At 42.1% G+C, this 17,390-nt stretch overlaps 1 protein-coding gene across 1 annotated transcript in view; it reads left to right on the top strand.

Annotated features, from left to right (window-relative positions):
- Positions 1–17,390, top strand: part of vwa8 (von Willebrand factor A domain containing 8) — a 168,359-nt gene that overhangs the window by 67,170 nt on the left and 83,799 nt on the right. The window contains exons 25-27 of the mRNA XM_088352924.1: positions 594–799; positions 6,947–7,098; positions 16,395–16,503. Coding sequence (XP_088209050.1) covers positions 594–799; positions 6,947–7,098; positions 16,395–16,503 — 467 coding nt within the window. The remainder of the gene's footprint in view (positions 1–593; positions 800–6,946; positions 7,099–16,394; positions 16,504–17,390) is intronic.

Consider the following 17,390-nt stretch of genomic DNA (forward strand, 5'->3'; position numbering starts at 1 on the left):
TATCTCATCTCATTAGCTGCACCGCTTATCCTCAGTAGGGTCGCGGGGGTGCTGGAGCCCATCCCAGCAATCAGCGGGCAGGGGACACCCTGAACTGGTTGCCAGCGAATCGCCGGGCACACAGGGAAAGACAACTCGCCCGCTCATTCACACCTAGGGAAAATTTGGACCGGCCAATCCACCTGAAATGCATGTCTTTGGAATGTGGGAGGAAACCGGAGTGCCCGGAGGAAACCCGCGCAAGCACGGGGAGAACATACAAACTCCGCACAGGAAGTCCGGTAGCTGGATTGAATGAATATATAGATTTATATTATATATTTGTCGCCGATTTACGATTTCAACCTCGATAACACTAAATTTTGGGGAGCCATAGATTTTTGAGCTTGCGAGTCCCCGGGACCCATCACTTTTCACAGGTCAAATGAACACTGTGAAGGTGGAGATTGCATTGTCTTATTGTACAGTGAATGTTTTCATACAACACTCTGAGTAGATATTTATTGCCTAAAAAGTGCTTTATACATAAATTTGATTTGATACAGAGATCGTCTCGTTTTCGTACTGCACAGTATGTATTTGTGTGTTCTCAGGCGACATCTTCAGCTGCCACGCCGTTGATAACCCAAAACCTAGGGCTGAACTGGCAATGCTGAAGCAGTACGGACCCAGCGTTCCCGACACTACTCTCGAGAAGCTGGTTGCTGCCTTCGGTGAGCTTCGGTCTATGGCTGATCAGGGAACCATCGCCTATCCGTACTCTACACGCGAGGTGGTCAACATTGTCAAGCATCTTCAGGTAGACATTATCAGATTTGATGCCTATTGATCATGTATTAGTTCTTTATTGGGTTAGATAGATAGATAGATAGATACTTTATTCATCCCCGTAGGGAAATTCACACTTCCAGCAGTCTACCCCGTTGTTTATTAACAGATTAACATGATGCCCTAGGGGTGCTTGTAGCGGAGTAGATGACGTCACACGCCAGTCCAAAAGTTCGACATCCCTGCGGCAGATGGAAATCTTTTTCTTTGTGTCCAGGGATACACCACCTCGTGTTAGCGAGTCCGTCTCCTCTCCGATTCCCGTAGGCTTTCGTGTCTCTGTATAGCGACGCTGAGGCCGGATTGCTCCGGGTAGCTCCGGGTGGCTACACGTTAGCGTCCGGAATGCTAAACGTGAGCCACGTTTCCGCAAAACACAGCGACTGCGCTCCCTGTGCGCTTCGATGTTTTCCACCAGCACTCGTTGATCTCATTTGGTAGTGAGTTCGCATTTACCATGATTGCGGATGGTACCGAAGACTTATAACGCCGCTAGCCGCTTCGCTAGCTCCGGTTCTTCCTCCACGCCGGCACGAGAATTCTTCAGGGCAAGGAGTTGATTCCTTGAATTAACGCATTTTTGTGCGCTAAAACCCATGTCCATAGGATAGAAGTAATCCATAGTGTAGTTGTCAAAACGGGAAGTAAAACACCGAAGATAGAAGCAGACAATAAAACAAAAAAATCACAAAAAGTGAGAGATAACAGGGGAGCTGGAAAGGCAGCCGCATATATTTGTTACAGTAATCCTTTAGTTTTCGCGGTTAATGGAGAGACCAACAAGTTTTATATTCTAATTCTTTAGGCAAGGCAAGGCAAGTTTATTTGTATAGCACGATTCATACAAAAGGCAATTCAAAGTGCTTTACAGAAATGGCAGTCAGGTTAAAAACACACAATAAAAGACATTGAAAATTTAAAATGTGTTTTTTAAAATGCATTAAAACCACAGATAAAACATAATAAAATCAAAGAATTCAAATAAGGTTAAAGTGAAGAGTGCAGATAGAACCCTTTCAGTTGTATGCACAGCTGAACTTAAACATTGTCAGAGTAGACGCCTGTCTGACGTCATCAGGAAGACTATTCCAGAGTTTAGCTGCATGAAACTGAAACGCAGCTTCACCCTGTTTAGTCCTGGCTCTGAGCACCGGCAGAAGGCCTGTCCCTGAGGTTCTCAGGGTCTGACATGGTTCATATGGGACCAACATGTCTCAGATGTACTTTGGTGCTAGACCATGAAGAGACTTATACACCAGCAGAGCTGTTTTAAAGTCTATTCTCTGAGCGACAGGAAGCCAGTGCAGAGACCTGAGCACAGGGCCAATATGGTCGTACTTCCTGGTTCTAGTCAGGACCCGAGAGGCAGCGTTCTGGATGTTCTGCAGCTGTCTTACAGCTCGTTTAGAAAGTCCATGGGCACCAGCAGAAGGCCTGTCCCAGAGGTTCTCAGGGTCCGAGATGGTTCATATGGGACCGACATGTCACAGATGTACTTTGGTGCTAGACCATGAAGAGACTTATACACCAGCAGAGCTGTCTTAAAGTCTGTTCTCTGAGCGACAGGAAGCCAGTGCAGAGACCTGAGCACAGGGCTAATATGGTCGTACTTCCTGGTTCTAGTCAGGACCCGAGCAGCAGCGTTCTGGAGGTTCTGCAGCTGTCTTACAGCTCCTTTAGAAAGTCCAGTCAGAAGGCCGTTACAGTAGTCTAACCTGCTAGAGATAAATGCATGAATACGTTTCCCTAAGTCTGGTTTAGACAGTAAACCTTTGATTCTGGCAATGTTTTTGCGATGGTAAAAGGCTGATGATGTTATGGATTTAATGTGGCTGTTAAATTTTAGGTCTGAGTCCATTATTACCCCAAGATTTCTAACCTGATTTTTAGCTTTTAAACTAAGTGATTCCAGATGACTGATGACACTTTCTCTGGGTTTTTGTGGGCCAAAGACAATGACTTCAGTCTTGTCTGAGTTTAGTTGGAGAGAGTGGTTTTGCATCCACACAGTGATCTGTTGGAGGCAGTGACGGATTGAGTTCACGGGCCCATGTTACTGTATCAAACATTGGAAAGAGTCATGACCTGATGTTCTGAAGGTAAATATTATTTAAGACTGAGAAGGCTTTATAAATTGTGAGTTTACTATATGAGGAGTAGACCAATCCACTAATCATCAGCTTCTGAGGTTCCCTAGGACAAACCACACCAATAACAGAACCCAAGCAAAACACTCAAATGTAATCGCCTCTTCAAAAACAAAGGATAAGTCTATATTTATTCTACAAAATGACTTGTAAAATAACCAGAAAAACAATCGAATTTTCCAAGTGTTTTTAAAAATGTGTTTAAGTCAAGTCAAATCATGTTTATTTGTGACGCCCTTAATCACAAAGAGTCTCAAAGGGCTGCACAGACCACAGATTATTGCAAACTACAGACTATTATGACACCATCCCCTGATCTAAAACCTACATGGGGGCAAGGAAAAACTCAAAAACCTCAGTCAAGTCAAGTCATGTTTATTTGTGACAGCCTTAATCACAAGGAGTCTCAAAGGGCTGCACAGACCACAGATTATTTCAAACTACAGACTATTATTACACCTTCTCCTGATCTAAAACCTACATGAGGGCAAGGAACAACTCAAAAACCTCAACTCAAGCCAAGCCATATTTATTTGTGACACCCCTAATCACAAAGAGGCTCAAAGGGCTGGACTGACCACAGATTATTGCAAACTACAGACTATGATGACACCATCCCCTGATCTAAGACCAACATGAGGGCAAGGAAAACGCAAAAACTTCAAGTCAAATCAAGTCATGATTATTTGTGACACCCGTTGCAAACTACAGACTATTATGACACCATCCCTAGATCTAAAACCTACATGAGGGCAAGGAAAAACGGAAAAACCTTAGTCAAGTCATGTTTATTTGTGACACCCTTAATCACAAGGAGTCTCACAGTGCTGCACAGACCACAGATTATTTCAAACTACAGACTATTATTACACCTTCTCCTGATCTAAAACCTACATGAGGGCAAGGAACAACTCAAAAACCTCAACTCAAGCCATGTTTATTCGTGACACCCCTAATCACAAAGAGGCTCAAAGGGCTGGACTGACCACAGATTATTTCAAACTACAGACTATTATTACACCATCCCCTGATCTAAAATCTACATGAGGGCAAGGAAAAACTCAAAACCTCTAGTCTAGTCATGTTTATTTCTATAGTCCTTATTCACAAGGAGTCTCAAAGGGCTGCACAGACTACAGATTATTGCAAACCACAGACTATGATGACACCATCCCCTGATCTAAAACCTACATGAGGGCAAATAATACACATATTATCAACATAAAATATAGGTTATTTCTATGCAATAGAGTAGAAGTGTGTTTTAAGCTTAGATTTAAACTGAGGTTGCAGATGGACTCTCAGGGGGAAGAGCATTCCACAGCACCGTGGCTCGAATGGAAAACGCTCTCAAACCTGAGGATCTCTTCTTGGCTCTTGGGATCACGAGTAGACCAGCGTTTTCAGAGCGAATGCTCCGGACCGGAACATAGGAGGAAATTAAATCTGAAAGATATGAGGGAGCTAGTCCATGCATGATTTTGTATACTACCAACACAACCTTCAAATCACATCTTAAGCTAACAGGGAGCCAATGCAGGTTAGCTCAAATCGGGGTCATGTGATCAAACTTTCTTGTCTTCGTTAAAAGCCTTGGTGCAGCATTTAAGAACCAAAATAATGTTTCTTTTTTCTGCAAAAAAAATCTTTGTTTTCCCTACAACAGCTTGTCTGTTTTAGCTCAGGAAGCGCACTAATGCACATTATTTCAGCTTGAGAGTCTTCAGAAAGCACCAGAAGATAAAGGGGTAATCAATAATTCAGTGCAAAGAGGTAGATGCCCATTTTCCACCTTATTTCCCCACTGGCCTTCCTGTTTTGTCATAACATCAACCTCCCAATAATTTGTCCGGCTTCAATTCCGACATCTCCGCTTGGCATGGTGGTAGAGTCCCTGCAGGTCATTGCATCCAGTTCCTCAACGTTCTCGGGCATTATCGATTAATTATCCACTATGTCTGGGCCAGGGTTGGGTAGGGTTACCGTATTTTCCGCACTATAAGGCGCACCTAAAAGCCTTAATTTTTTTCAAAAGCTGACCATGCGCCTTATAATACAGTGCGCCTTATATAGGGATCAATATCAAGTCGTAAAGTCTTGCAACCAAGGCAAGCAGCCGCCGACTCGATTTTCCCCCGAACGTGAAGTAGTCCGCGGTGTATGATGGGATTTATATACCGGCGTTTCATTGGCTAACCAATGTGTCAATCATCATTTGAATCGATCGCTATTGGCTAAAGTTATTCGGAGGTAAAGGAGGCGGATCCTTTTTATCATTTACAGGCTCGGATAGGCTAAAGGGGCAAAACAAACCCTGCAATTGGCCGAAAAAGCTGAAAGTGAATAGCAAGTTTGGTTGGTTGTCTACGACGTAGAGAAAGCATGTTTTACTATTCTGTATTTGTAAATATTTTATTCTCCTGGATTTACTACACTCACGGATATAAGAGGACCATGGTTGCACATTATTATTGAACACAACGACTTCGGTGAGCTACTCCGGCTATATATTTTCCCAGTATCTTGTTTCAGAGTGATATCGATGTTTCTGTGATGGGTCTTTTTTTAAATTAAACTCAATTCCAAGTGTTTATTGTCATATGCACAGTAAAGTTGCGAGCGAAAAAGAAAATAGAAACTAAGGAATGGTTGGCATTTCTTGAATCCCAAGACTTTAACCTTCCGAATGATATTTGAAACGACGCATTTGAGTGACATCGTACGGACACCGCATCCGCACGTGTCTACGACACGTATTTGCTTCTTTGCAAGCTTTGGGAATGTTAAGGGGGTAATAAGTTGGACTGAACCATCTGACTGTTTTGTCCACGTTCCCATTGTAGCGCCTTATAATCCGCTGCGCCTTATCTATGGAAGATATAGGACCCAAAACTATTTTTTGGGGGTGCGCCCTATAGTGCGGAAAATACGGTACTTACTTTCAATGACTTTTGGATGACTCCAATTCCAAATATGCTAATAAAAGACAAAATTAACGAAATATGAATAAAATGATGACTCACAACACGTGGTCAGCTTTCTCTCCTGGCTTTGATCTCTTTGATCTCCGGCAAAACGAACATCAAATGCGACAGAAACAAAATGAAAATCAATCCAACATCATTTTTGCCGTTCTATGTGTTCCGTTACTCCCCAAGCACGGGTGGCGGGAACGCGGAAGTGGCACTTCCCTGTCGAGCGAGGAGGATCGGAGACAGGCGGTAATAGCGAGTCGTTTGGGGCTGGAGATCAAAGGCGGTGTCGCGTTCGTAAGCGAGGTCGGTAGCAGGAGGCTGGCAGGTAACGGGGCAAAACAGGTCAAGTAACAGGCAGGCAGAACGGGGCGTCATCAGGTCCGGAAACAGGTTGGCAACAAAGATCAGGCAGAAAAAGCAGGACAGGAACGGAGTCAGACTAAAAGGCTTACTGAGCTAAAGGCAACAGTTCGCGTAGCGATCTGACGGCTTCCAAGAGGAAGCCGGAGGTTTTAAAAGAGAGTGACAGCCAATCAGCTGTCCGGGCTGTTGGCACCAATTAAGCTGCCGCAGCTGCGCTTAATCGGCAATCATGACAGCATGAGGCTTTAAATGAAATGATCTGCATTTCTATAGCGCTTTTCAAGTCAATGACTTCCCAAAGCGCTTTACAATGTGCTTCACATTTCCCAATAACGGCCGGGCAGCCATGTAGGGCGCTAACCTGCTTAATGGGGGCATTAGGGGTTCAGTGTCTTACCCAAGGACACTTCAACACGTAACACAGAGGAGCCGGGATTCGAACTGCGATCTCTTGATCCCAAGACGAGCGCTCTACCTCCTGAGCTACTGCCGCCACCAATAATAAGTTAAATCAGTTCTGTTCTGTCGTCCGGAATTTACGATCCACTCGGCTTTCTTGTTTCTGGAAAAAAACAAAAATAAATTGACAGTGATATTCATTTTTCCCGTTTTCTTTCGTTTCCGTGTCGACAGAAATTCCCGAACGAAGGTCTGGCCAACGTCGTGCGAAACGTCTTCGACTTCGACTCGTACAACAAAGACACCCGTGACGTCCTGATGGAGGCGCTGCATAAGCACGGCATCCCCATCGGAGCCAAGCCGGACGCCGTTCAGCTGGCCAAGGAGTAAGGCACCAACAAGGTTTTGGCTGCCACAACATTATGTACACCTCCTAAAAGACTCCAAAATGTGCAATACAGTAATCCAGGGGTGTCAAACTCGTTTGAACTCGGGGGCCACACGATAGAACAAACATTCTCTCGGGGGCCGGACTAGTAGATTCAAGAGAAAGAAGAAGAGAGAGAAAGAAATAAGACAAAGCGAAGGAGAGAAAAAGAGAGTGAGAGAGAGAGAGAGAGAAGGAAAGAGTGCGAGAGAGAGAGAGAGAGAGAGAGGGGGAGAGAGAAACAAAAGACAGTAAAAGAGAAAAAGTGAGAGAGGGGAAGAGAAAGAGAGAAAGGCATCCAAAGATAAAGAGAGAAGGAGAGAAAGGAGGAGAGAAAGAGGAAATGGGTGAATGGGAGAAAGAGAATGGGAAAGCAAGAGAGAGAGAAAGAGAGAGAGAGAAAAAGAGAGAGAACGTGAGAAACAAAAGAGATAAAAAGAGAAAAAGTAAGAGAGGGGAAGAGAAAGAGAGAATAGCATCCAAAGAGAAATAGAAAGAGAGAAGGAGAGAAAAGAGGAGAGAAAGAGAAAATGGCAGAAAGAGAATGGGAAACCAAGAGATAGAGAGAGAGAGAGAGAGAAAAAGAGAGAGAACGTGAGAAACAAAAGAGATAAAAAGAGAAAAAGGGAGAGAGGGGAAGAGAAAGAGAGAAAGGCATCCAAAGATAAATAGAAAGAGGGAACGAGAGAAAAGAGGAGAGAAAGACGAAATGGGAGAATGAGAGAAAGAGAATGGGAAAGCGAGAGAGAGAAGAGAGAGAACATGAGAAACGAAAGAGATAAAAATAGAAAAAGTGAGAGAGGGGAAGAGAAAGAGAGAAAGGCATCCAAAGATAAATAGAGAGAATGAGAGAAAAGAGGAGAGACAGAGGAAATGGGAGAATGAGAGAAAGAGAATGGGAAAGCAAGAGAGAGAGAAAAGCAAAAAAGGAAGAGAGAGCAAAAGAAGATAAAAAGAGAAAGAGAGGTGAGAAAGTGAAAGAGGGAGAGACAGAGAGTAAGAGAAAAGGGGAGGAAAAGAGAGAGAGAAATAAATACAACTACAGCATCTTTGTGAGAGGCACCTGTCTTTGGCGACATCAAGTGGACATATTTCAACCCGCAGCTCGTTTTCCTCTAGCGCTTCTCTGAGCGTTGTCTCGCAGGCCAGATTCAATCCTTTAGCGGGCCTGATCTGGCCCCCGGGCTGCCTGTTTGACACCCCTGCAGTAATCCCTCTCATCCCTGTTAATAGGGACCAGAACCCCTGCGAAACTTGAAAATCTAAAAAATTTATAAAAGCCCCCGAGGGTCAAGTTTACCTCGTGTCCTTACTACTCTATTACTCTAATTATAGATCTATATATAAAAACACAGAATTACAGTTGAAAGAATGGTCTTTATTGTCCTTATACAAAAGTACAACGAAATTCAAAAGCTTCTCCTTTCAGTGTAAAAAAAGCGATTTAGAGAGCGGCTGGTGAGTTGCACACTAGCATCTGGTATCCTTAGGTGAGCCAGGTCATCGTAATGCTTAAAATACAACCGTCCCGAATGTAGCGGTTTCCCACAAGTTGTAGCTCCAGGTTATCAGTTTCCAGGGTTGGGTAGGGTTACTTTAACTGGATTACTTTCAATGACTTTTGGATGACTCCAATAGCAAATATGCTAATAAAAGACAAAAGAAACTAAATAGGAATAAAATGATGACTCACAACACGTGGTAAGCTTTCTCTCCTGGCTTTGATCTCTTTGATCTCCGGCAAAACGAGGGTTAGGTAGGGTTACTTTAACTGGATTACTTTCACTGACTTTTGGATGACTCCAATACCAAATATGCTAATAAAACTCAAAGGAAACTAAATATGAATAAAATGATGACTCACAACACGTGGTAAGCTTTCTCTCCTGGCTTTGATCTCTTTGATCTCCGGCAAAACGAGGGTTAGGTAGGGTTACTTTAACTGGATTACTTTCACTGACTTTTGGATGACTCCAATACCAAATATGCTAATAAAACTCAAAGGAAACTAAATATGAATAAAATGATGACTCACAACACGTGGTAAGCTTTCTCTCCTGGCTTTGATCTCTTTGATCTCCGGCAAAACGAGGGTTAGGTAGGGTTACTTTAACTGGATTACTTTCACTGACTTTTGGATGACTCCAATACCAAATATGCTAATAAAAGACAAAAGAGACGAAATAGGAATCAAATGATGACTCACAACACGTGGTCAGCTTTCTCTCCTGGCTTTGATCTCTTTGATCTCCGGCAAAACGAACATCAAATGCGACAGAAACAAAATGAAAAAGTCAAAGTCATTTTATTCCTATTTAGTTTCTTTTGTCTTTTGTTAGCATATTTGGTATTGGAGTCATCCAAAAGTCATTGAAAGTAATCCAGTTAATGTAACAAGTGCTTTGCCGGAGATCAAAGAGATCAAAGCCAGGAGAGAAAGCTGACCACGTGTTGTGAGTCATCATTTTATTCATAATTAGTTTATTTTGTCTTTTTTTAGCATACTTGGTATTGGAGTCCTCCAAAAGTAATTGGAAGTAATCCAGTTAAAGTAACCCTACCCAACCCTGTACATGAGTACAACAAAATTCAAAAGCTTCTCCTTTCAGTGTAAAAAAGCGATTTAGAGAGCGGCTGGTGAGTTGCACACTACTACTAGTATCCTTACGTGAGCCAGGTCATCGTAATGGTTAAAATACAACTGTCCCAAATGGAGCGGTTTCCCACGAATTGTAGCTCCAGGTTATCAGTTTCATGGGTAATGGAGCTGGCGTTGATAGAAACTCAGTCCCTTCCAGGACTAGGACCTGATAAAAATCTACGGAGCAACCACTGGTGATTACCATTGATTTGCACTCTTCTGACTTTCTCCAGAGTCTGATTCAATTGAAGAATTTATTTTAAATGTAACGCGCCGCTAAAGGCTAGCTATCGCTGTGCTTCCCAGTTTGTTTTGGTAAACCCATCCCTGCAACACTATTTGACGGACAGCATCCACCGGCCTATCACGGCCAAAGAAAATCAGGTTCACCTAACACACACACAAAACCTTCCCCTCAGATCGCATTTGCTGTGTGTTGTTTGCTCAGAACACAATGCGTACTTGGTTTAAATAAATGACAATACAAGACGATTCAATTTAAAATCCGCGGAGCAGTGAACCAGAGATAACTGAAGCACAAAGTATCAAGGGATTACTGTAGTACCATTGTACGTGCGACATTTTTTACTATAACTAATCTTCCACCCCAATAAATATTAGTTTTCTAATTTACTCAATTTGTCTTTAGATTATATGTTCCAGCAACATTTTGGAGTGAATCACAGAGAAAACTAAGCTTTAGCTCAAAATGCGTACATCTTTTTTTATCTTTGTGGAGGATCCCTCATGCCTGGCGCTTCCGGGGGACAGAATCCATTTCTGAAAGAAAAAGAAACTCAGAACAGTGACTGGTGTATAATCGTTTTAAAAAATCAGCGAGAGAGAATCCCTCCTCCTCAGCACAAATTTGAAAAAAGTACTCACAAATCAAATATGAAAAAGTTTGTTTTCTTGGTCCCTCAAATAGTTTGTCAGGTTCGGGCTATAATTTCCATGGCTCAAGTCGGGTCGGGCTACATTTATTTATTTTTTTAATCAAGCAGTAGTAAAATCGCAAAGTCAACTACAACTAGTATTTACAACCCCCATTATTTGGTATTCATCAATTCTGAATGTTAATAGACCTAACTAAGTACCTCACTCATTGTTATATCTTCACATACTGTATACTTTAATGATTCAATTTCGGAGGTTTGTATTTGTTGTGACCTGAACTAAGTTTTTCCTATCTGGATTTAAAATTGCAGAAGGCTCCAGTGAAGTATTTCATACATCAAAATGTTAACCACACTGATAATACCTCGAGTCCTGTGATATTTACAATATATCGACTACACATGTCGAAATTTCACCTTTAAATAAAGGAAAATATTTGTTTCAGTGTCCTGTGGTTTTATTCCAAACGGATTTTGTTGACTTCCAAAACCCTGAACAGAGAAGAAACAAGTATTTTCCTTTATTGATGACACGATGTAGGGTGCGTATTATTCAAGTATTATATATTTTAATAATAATAATCGATACCACATTTCCTTTATATAAAAACAACTCGAAAATGCTCTCGCGTAAGATTCCCCTTATATCCATGATTTTTTTAAAGCAACCAATCACATCATAAAATCAGCAAAGTCCTTCCAATCAACCAAAATATACATTTAATTTAAAAGCAGATTGAAATAATCAACCTAAATTCAAGTGCTTTTAAAAAAACAGTAGAATGAAAATAGTATAAATTCAATAAATAAATTGTAGCACCAAGTAGCATATTTCAAGCCCCAATACTTATCTTAACAGGCTCTTTAGTGGCTATATTTGCACAGATAAAATACATGTATATAGTTTAATTCTACATGATGATGGCAGAAAAGAACTTACCGTATTTTCCGCACTATAAGGCGCACCGTGTTATAAGGCGCATCTTCGACGAATGATATATTTTTAAACTTTTTCCATACATAAGGCGCACCGCATTATAAGGCGCTATAAGTGCATGCTGGTTTAAGATCAGGTCATTGTGCAATTTTGTAATTGTAATCCTGTGCAGTCCTTCGAGACATTTTTGTGATTAAGGGCGTCGTAAATAAATGTGACTTAACTTGACTTGGCTACAGTAGAGGTTGTAGTTACGTTATGCAACCATTAGATGGTGCCGCGCTAAAGGGAATGTCAACAAAACGGTCAGATAGGTCAGTCAAACTTTATTAATAGATAACAAACAAGCTTTCTACAATCTTCATTCACTCCCAAAATGAAGAAACAGCTGTTTTATTACCGTATTTTCCGCACTATAGGGCGCACCGGGTTATAGGGCGCACCCCGAAAAAATAGTTTTTGGTCCTATTTTTGACATACATAAGACGCACCGGATTATAAGGCGCTACAATGGGGACGTCGACAAAACAGTCAGATGGTTCAGTCCAACTTATTAACATTCCCAAAGCTTGCAAAGAAGCAAATAGGTGTCGTAGACACGTGCGGAAGCGGTGTCCGTACGATGTCACTCAAATGCATCGTTCCATCATTCGGAAGTCTTGGGATTCAAGAAATGCCAACCATTCCTTAGTTTCTATTTTCTTTTTCGCTCGCAACTTGACTGCGCATATGACAATAAACACTTGGAATTGAGTTGAATTCACTCAACTCATCACAGCAACATCAAGATCGTTCTAAAACAAGATACCGGGAAAATATAAAGCCGCGTAGCTCACCTATGTTCTCACGTTCAATAATGATACGCAATCATGGTCTTCTTACAACCGTGAGTGAAGTAAATCCAGGAGAGTAAATTATTTGCAAATACAGACTAATAAAACATGTTTCTTTATGGTGTACTTTAGCAAGCTTGCTACGCCATTGCTAAACTCGGCCAATTGCAGGGTTTGTTTTGGCCATCTAGCCAATCCGAGGCTCCGAATAACTTCAGCCAATAGCGATCGATTCAACGGATGATTGATACATCTTTTTCGGCCAATTGCAGGGTTTGTTTTGGCGCTCTAGCCAATCCGAGGCTCCGAATAACTTTAGCCAATAGCGATCGATTCAAATGATGATTGACACATTGGTTAGCCAATGAAACGCCGGTATATAAATCCCAGCATACACCGCGGACTACTCCACGTTCGGGGGAAAATCGAGTCGGCGGCTGTTGCGTAAATTGCGAGACCTTGCGATTTAATATTGAGCCATTTATAAGGCGCACTGTATTATAAGGCGCATGGTCAGCTTTTGAAAAAAAATAAGACTTTTAGGTGCGCCTTATAGTGCGGAAAAGACGGTACGTCCTTCCTGGGTGAAGTCCAAACAGAGAGAGAGGGAGTGGTTTATTTTGCGTCAGAGAAATCAGTACACACAAGAACATGACTTCAAAATAAAAGAATACAAGATTGATAAACGTACAAGAGATATAATTACACTCATTGTTGAAACGTTACTTTATGTGTGTGTGTGTGTGTGTGTGTGTGTGTGTGTGTGTGTGTGAGAAACATTGTTTTTATATTTAGTAATATAAAAACAAGCTAATTACCTTGAGACAGAAATTCAAGAGATTTACATTGAAAACCTGACACTGCTAGCAGAAAACAAGCTAGCCCATGAACTCAAAAAATAAAGGAGACATTGCATACTGTAGCTAGTGTCCTCTTCTGTGTTTTCATAGTCGACATTTTCCATTTGTTTCATCCATAAAAAACATTTCCCTCCTGAAGTCGAATATGGTCACGTGACGAGGCTGCTACGTTTGATTGGTCGAACATGGTCGAGCCTGGCGGAGTTCTGCGTCAAAATAATTGCGCCTTAGCGGAAACAGACAGACTCCTATGTACGTTTATCAAGTAATGAAGTTACGATTTCAATGTTGCCTAATGTAGCAGAGTGAGATTACTGTTTTTTTCTTTACAAATGTACTCAAGTAAAAGTATTGGGATTTCAAAATACTCCCAGAAGTACAAAATGTCCCAACACTCACTCAAGTAAATTTAACAGAGTATATTTACTACCCGGCATCACGGTGGCTAGTGTGGTTAGTGTGTGTGCAGGCACAGTTCTAAGGTCTTGGGAACCTCCTGTGTGGGTTCAAATCCAGCTACCGGACTTCCTGTGCGGAGTTTGTATGTTCTCCCCGTGCTTGTGTATTACAATTGGCCAGTGGACTGAGTCGGTGCGTGCCTATTTCTTTTTTCGGAGCCATTCTCTGGCCAGTTAGTTATCGGACGAGCGATAAATCATGAGAATTCGAGCTGTTTTATAGGAAACGCCCCTTTTGGCTAACAATCCCAACAACCTCCCCCAAGGAAAATGCCCGGCAACACCGAGCTGTTCTGCTTGTACCGTATGTAACACTCCAAAGTCTTGGTCTGCGTTTTTGTTGTTATGGCATTGAGAGCGCCAAACTCTTATCAGTGGACTTAGAGTGATATTAAGCATTGGGTTTTATCTAATTATCACACTATCTTTTGTCACAGTACCAGAAACAAATGTTATTTTACACGTTACATTTATTCCAGAGAGCGCGGCAGCGCAGTGGTTAGCGCGTGTGCGGCACAGTTCTGAGGTCATGAGATCGAACCTCCTGTGTGGAGTTTGCATGTTCTCCCCGTGCTTGCGTGGGTTTCCTCCGGGCACTCCGGTTTCCTCCCACATTCCAAAGACATGCATTTCAGTTGGATTGGCCGGTCCAAATTGTCCCTAGGTGGGAATGAGTGAGTGGATAGTTGTCTGTCTCTGTGTGCCCTGTGATTGGCTGGCAACTGGTTGAGAGTGTCCTTGAGGGTGTCCCCTGCCCACTGCCCAAAGATAGCTGGGATGGGCTCCAGCACCCCCGCGTTCCTACTGAGGATAAGCGGTGCAGATAATGGATGGATGGATGGATTTATTCCAAGCGTTGTAAGTGACACATTAACAAAACTTAAGGAAATTCGTCTTTTATACAGTGACTAAAACAGTGTGATAATGAAATCAAACATGATGCCTTTTCACAAGTTATCTATACCACTGGTGTTCCGACCACTAGGCAGAACGTGGACCTGTAAAAACTGTGCCCCGCACAGCATAAAGTTTATGTTCTATGGACTTTTTTTCTGTAAAGAACCCAGAAAATGGGATTTGGGCACGGTGGATGAGTGGTTTGCCTGTTCTCCCCATACTTGCGTGGGTTTCCTCCAGGTACAGTTCCCTCCCACATTCCAAAAACATGCTTATCAGGTTAATTGGCCGGTCCAAATTGTCCCTAGGTGTGAATGAGCCAGTGAGTTGTCTGTCCCTGTGTGCCCTGCGATTGGCTGGTAACCAGTTCAGGGTGTCCCCAGCCCACTGCCTGAAGATGGCTGGGATGGGCTCCAGCACCCCCGCGACCCTACTGAGGATAGCGATAAGGCGCACCCCCATAAGATCGTATCTGGTTGTATATGTGTCATACATAAGGCGCACTGGAATATAAGGCTCACCTCCAAAAGATAGTATCTTGTTATATATGTGTCATACATAAGGCACACCGTATTGTCAGGCGCACCCCCAAAAGATCGTATCTGGTTGTATATGTGTCATACATAAGGCGCACTGGAATATAAGGCTCACCTCCAAAAGATAGTATCTTGTTATATATGTGTCATACATAAGGCACACCCCCAAAAGATCGTATCTGGTTGTATATGTGTCATACATAAGGCGCACTGGAATATAAGGCTCACCTCCAAAAGATAGTATCTTGTTATATATGTGTCATACATAAGGCACACCGTATTGTCAGGCGCACCCCCAAAAGATAGTATTTTGGTATATATGTGTTTTACATAAGGCGCACTGGAATATAAGGCTCACCTCCAAAAGATAGTATCTTGTTATATATGTGTCATACATATAGAATATACCTTTATATATGTGTCTGTCCCTGTGTGTCCTGCGATTGGCTGGTAACCAGTTCAGGGTGTCCCCAGCCCACTTCCTGAAGATGGCTGGGATGGGCTCCAGCACCCCCGCAACCCTACTGAGGATAGTGATAAGGCGCACCCCCAAAAGATCGTATCTGGTTGTATATGTGTCATACATAAGGCGCACTGGAATATAAGGCTCACCTCCAAAAGATAGTATCTTGTTATATATGTGTCATACATAAGGCACACCCCCAAAAGATCGTATCTGGTTGTATATGTGTCATACATAAGGCGCACTGGAATATAAGGCTCACCTCCAAAAGATAGTATCTTGTTATATATGTGTCATACATAAGGCACACCGTATTGTCAGGCGCACCCCCAAAAGATAGTATTTTGGTATATATGTGTTTTACATAAGGCGCACTGGAATATAAGGCTCACCTCCAAAAGATAGTATCTTGTTATATATGTGTCATACATATAGAATATACCTTTATATATGTGTCTGTCCCTGTGTGTCCTGCGATTGGCTGGTAACCAGTTCAGGGTGTCCCCAGCCCACTTCCTGAAGATGGCTGGGATAGGCTCCAGCACCCCCGCGACCCTACTGAGGATAAGCGGTGCAGCTAATGAGATGAGATATCGGGTGCAGTCTCAATAAAATGACTTGTATAAAATATACATTTCCTGTTCTAAGTACAAAAGTTTGAACCTTTTTCCTTATTCAAAATCACAAAGTAAACAGATCCATTATCCAGATAATAATTTGAAATTTGGCCTCAGGTTACCCCTACCCGAAGCCGAGATGACAGGATTCTGGAGAATAAATCAACAAGGCAATGCCCGGCGCAAACTCCTGTGTCCCTCTGAGACACACCGCATTGACGTCAAGGTAAATATTGTCTCTCGTCTTCTTGTTGAAAACTCTTTGCGGGACTCTGCTCTTCTCTGTGAAAGAGCTTTACCAAAATAACCATTATACACCACAACAATGTGAATCATGTGTCATACATAAACCGCACTGGAATATAAGGCGCACCCCCAAAAGATAGTATCTTGTTATACATGTGTAATGCATAAGACGCACCCCCAAAAGATAGAATCTTGTTATATATGTCATACATAAAGTGCACTGGAGTATAAGGCTCACCCTCAAAAGATGGTATCTTGTTATAGTATGTGTCACCCATAAGGCGCACTAGAATATAAGGCGCATCCCCAAAAGATAGGAACTTGTTGTACATCTGTAATACATAAAGTGCACTGGAGTATAAGGCGCACCCCCAAAACATAGCATCTTTTTATGTATGTGTCATACATAAGCCGCACCGGAATATAAGGCACACCCCAAAAGATAGTACCTTATTATACATCTATAATACATAAAGTGCACTGGAGTATAAGGCGCACCCCCAAAACATAGCATATTTTTATGTATGTGTAATACATAAGCCGCACCAGAATATAAGGCTCACCCCCAAAAGATAGTATCTTGTTATCCATATATATAACGTAGGGCGCACCCCCAAAGGACAGTATATTTTTATATATGTGTCATACATAAACTGCACTGGAATAAAAAGCGCACCCCCAAAAGATAGTATCTTGTTATACATGTGTCACACATAAGGCGCACCAGAATATAAGGCGCATCCCCAAAAGATAGTAACTTGTTATACATCTATAATACATAAAGTGCACTGGAGTATAAGGTGCACCCCAAAACATAGCATATTTTTATGTATGTGTCACACATAAGGCACACCAGAATATAAGGCG

The sequence above is a fragment of the Urocampus carinirostris genome, chromosome 14, assembly GCF_059441175.1.
Source record: "Urocampus carinirostris isolate Australia breed hairy pipefish chromosome 14, RoL_Ucar_1.0, whole genome shotgun sequence".
Lineage (NCBI taxonomy): Eukaryota > Metazoa > Chordata > Actinopteri > Syngnathiformes > Syngnathidae > Urocampus > Urocampus carinirostris.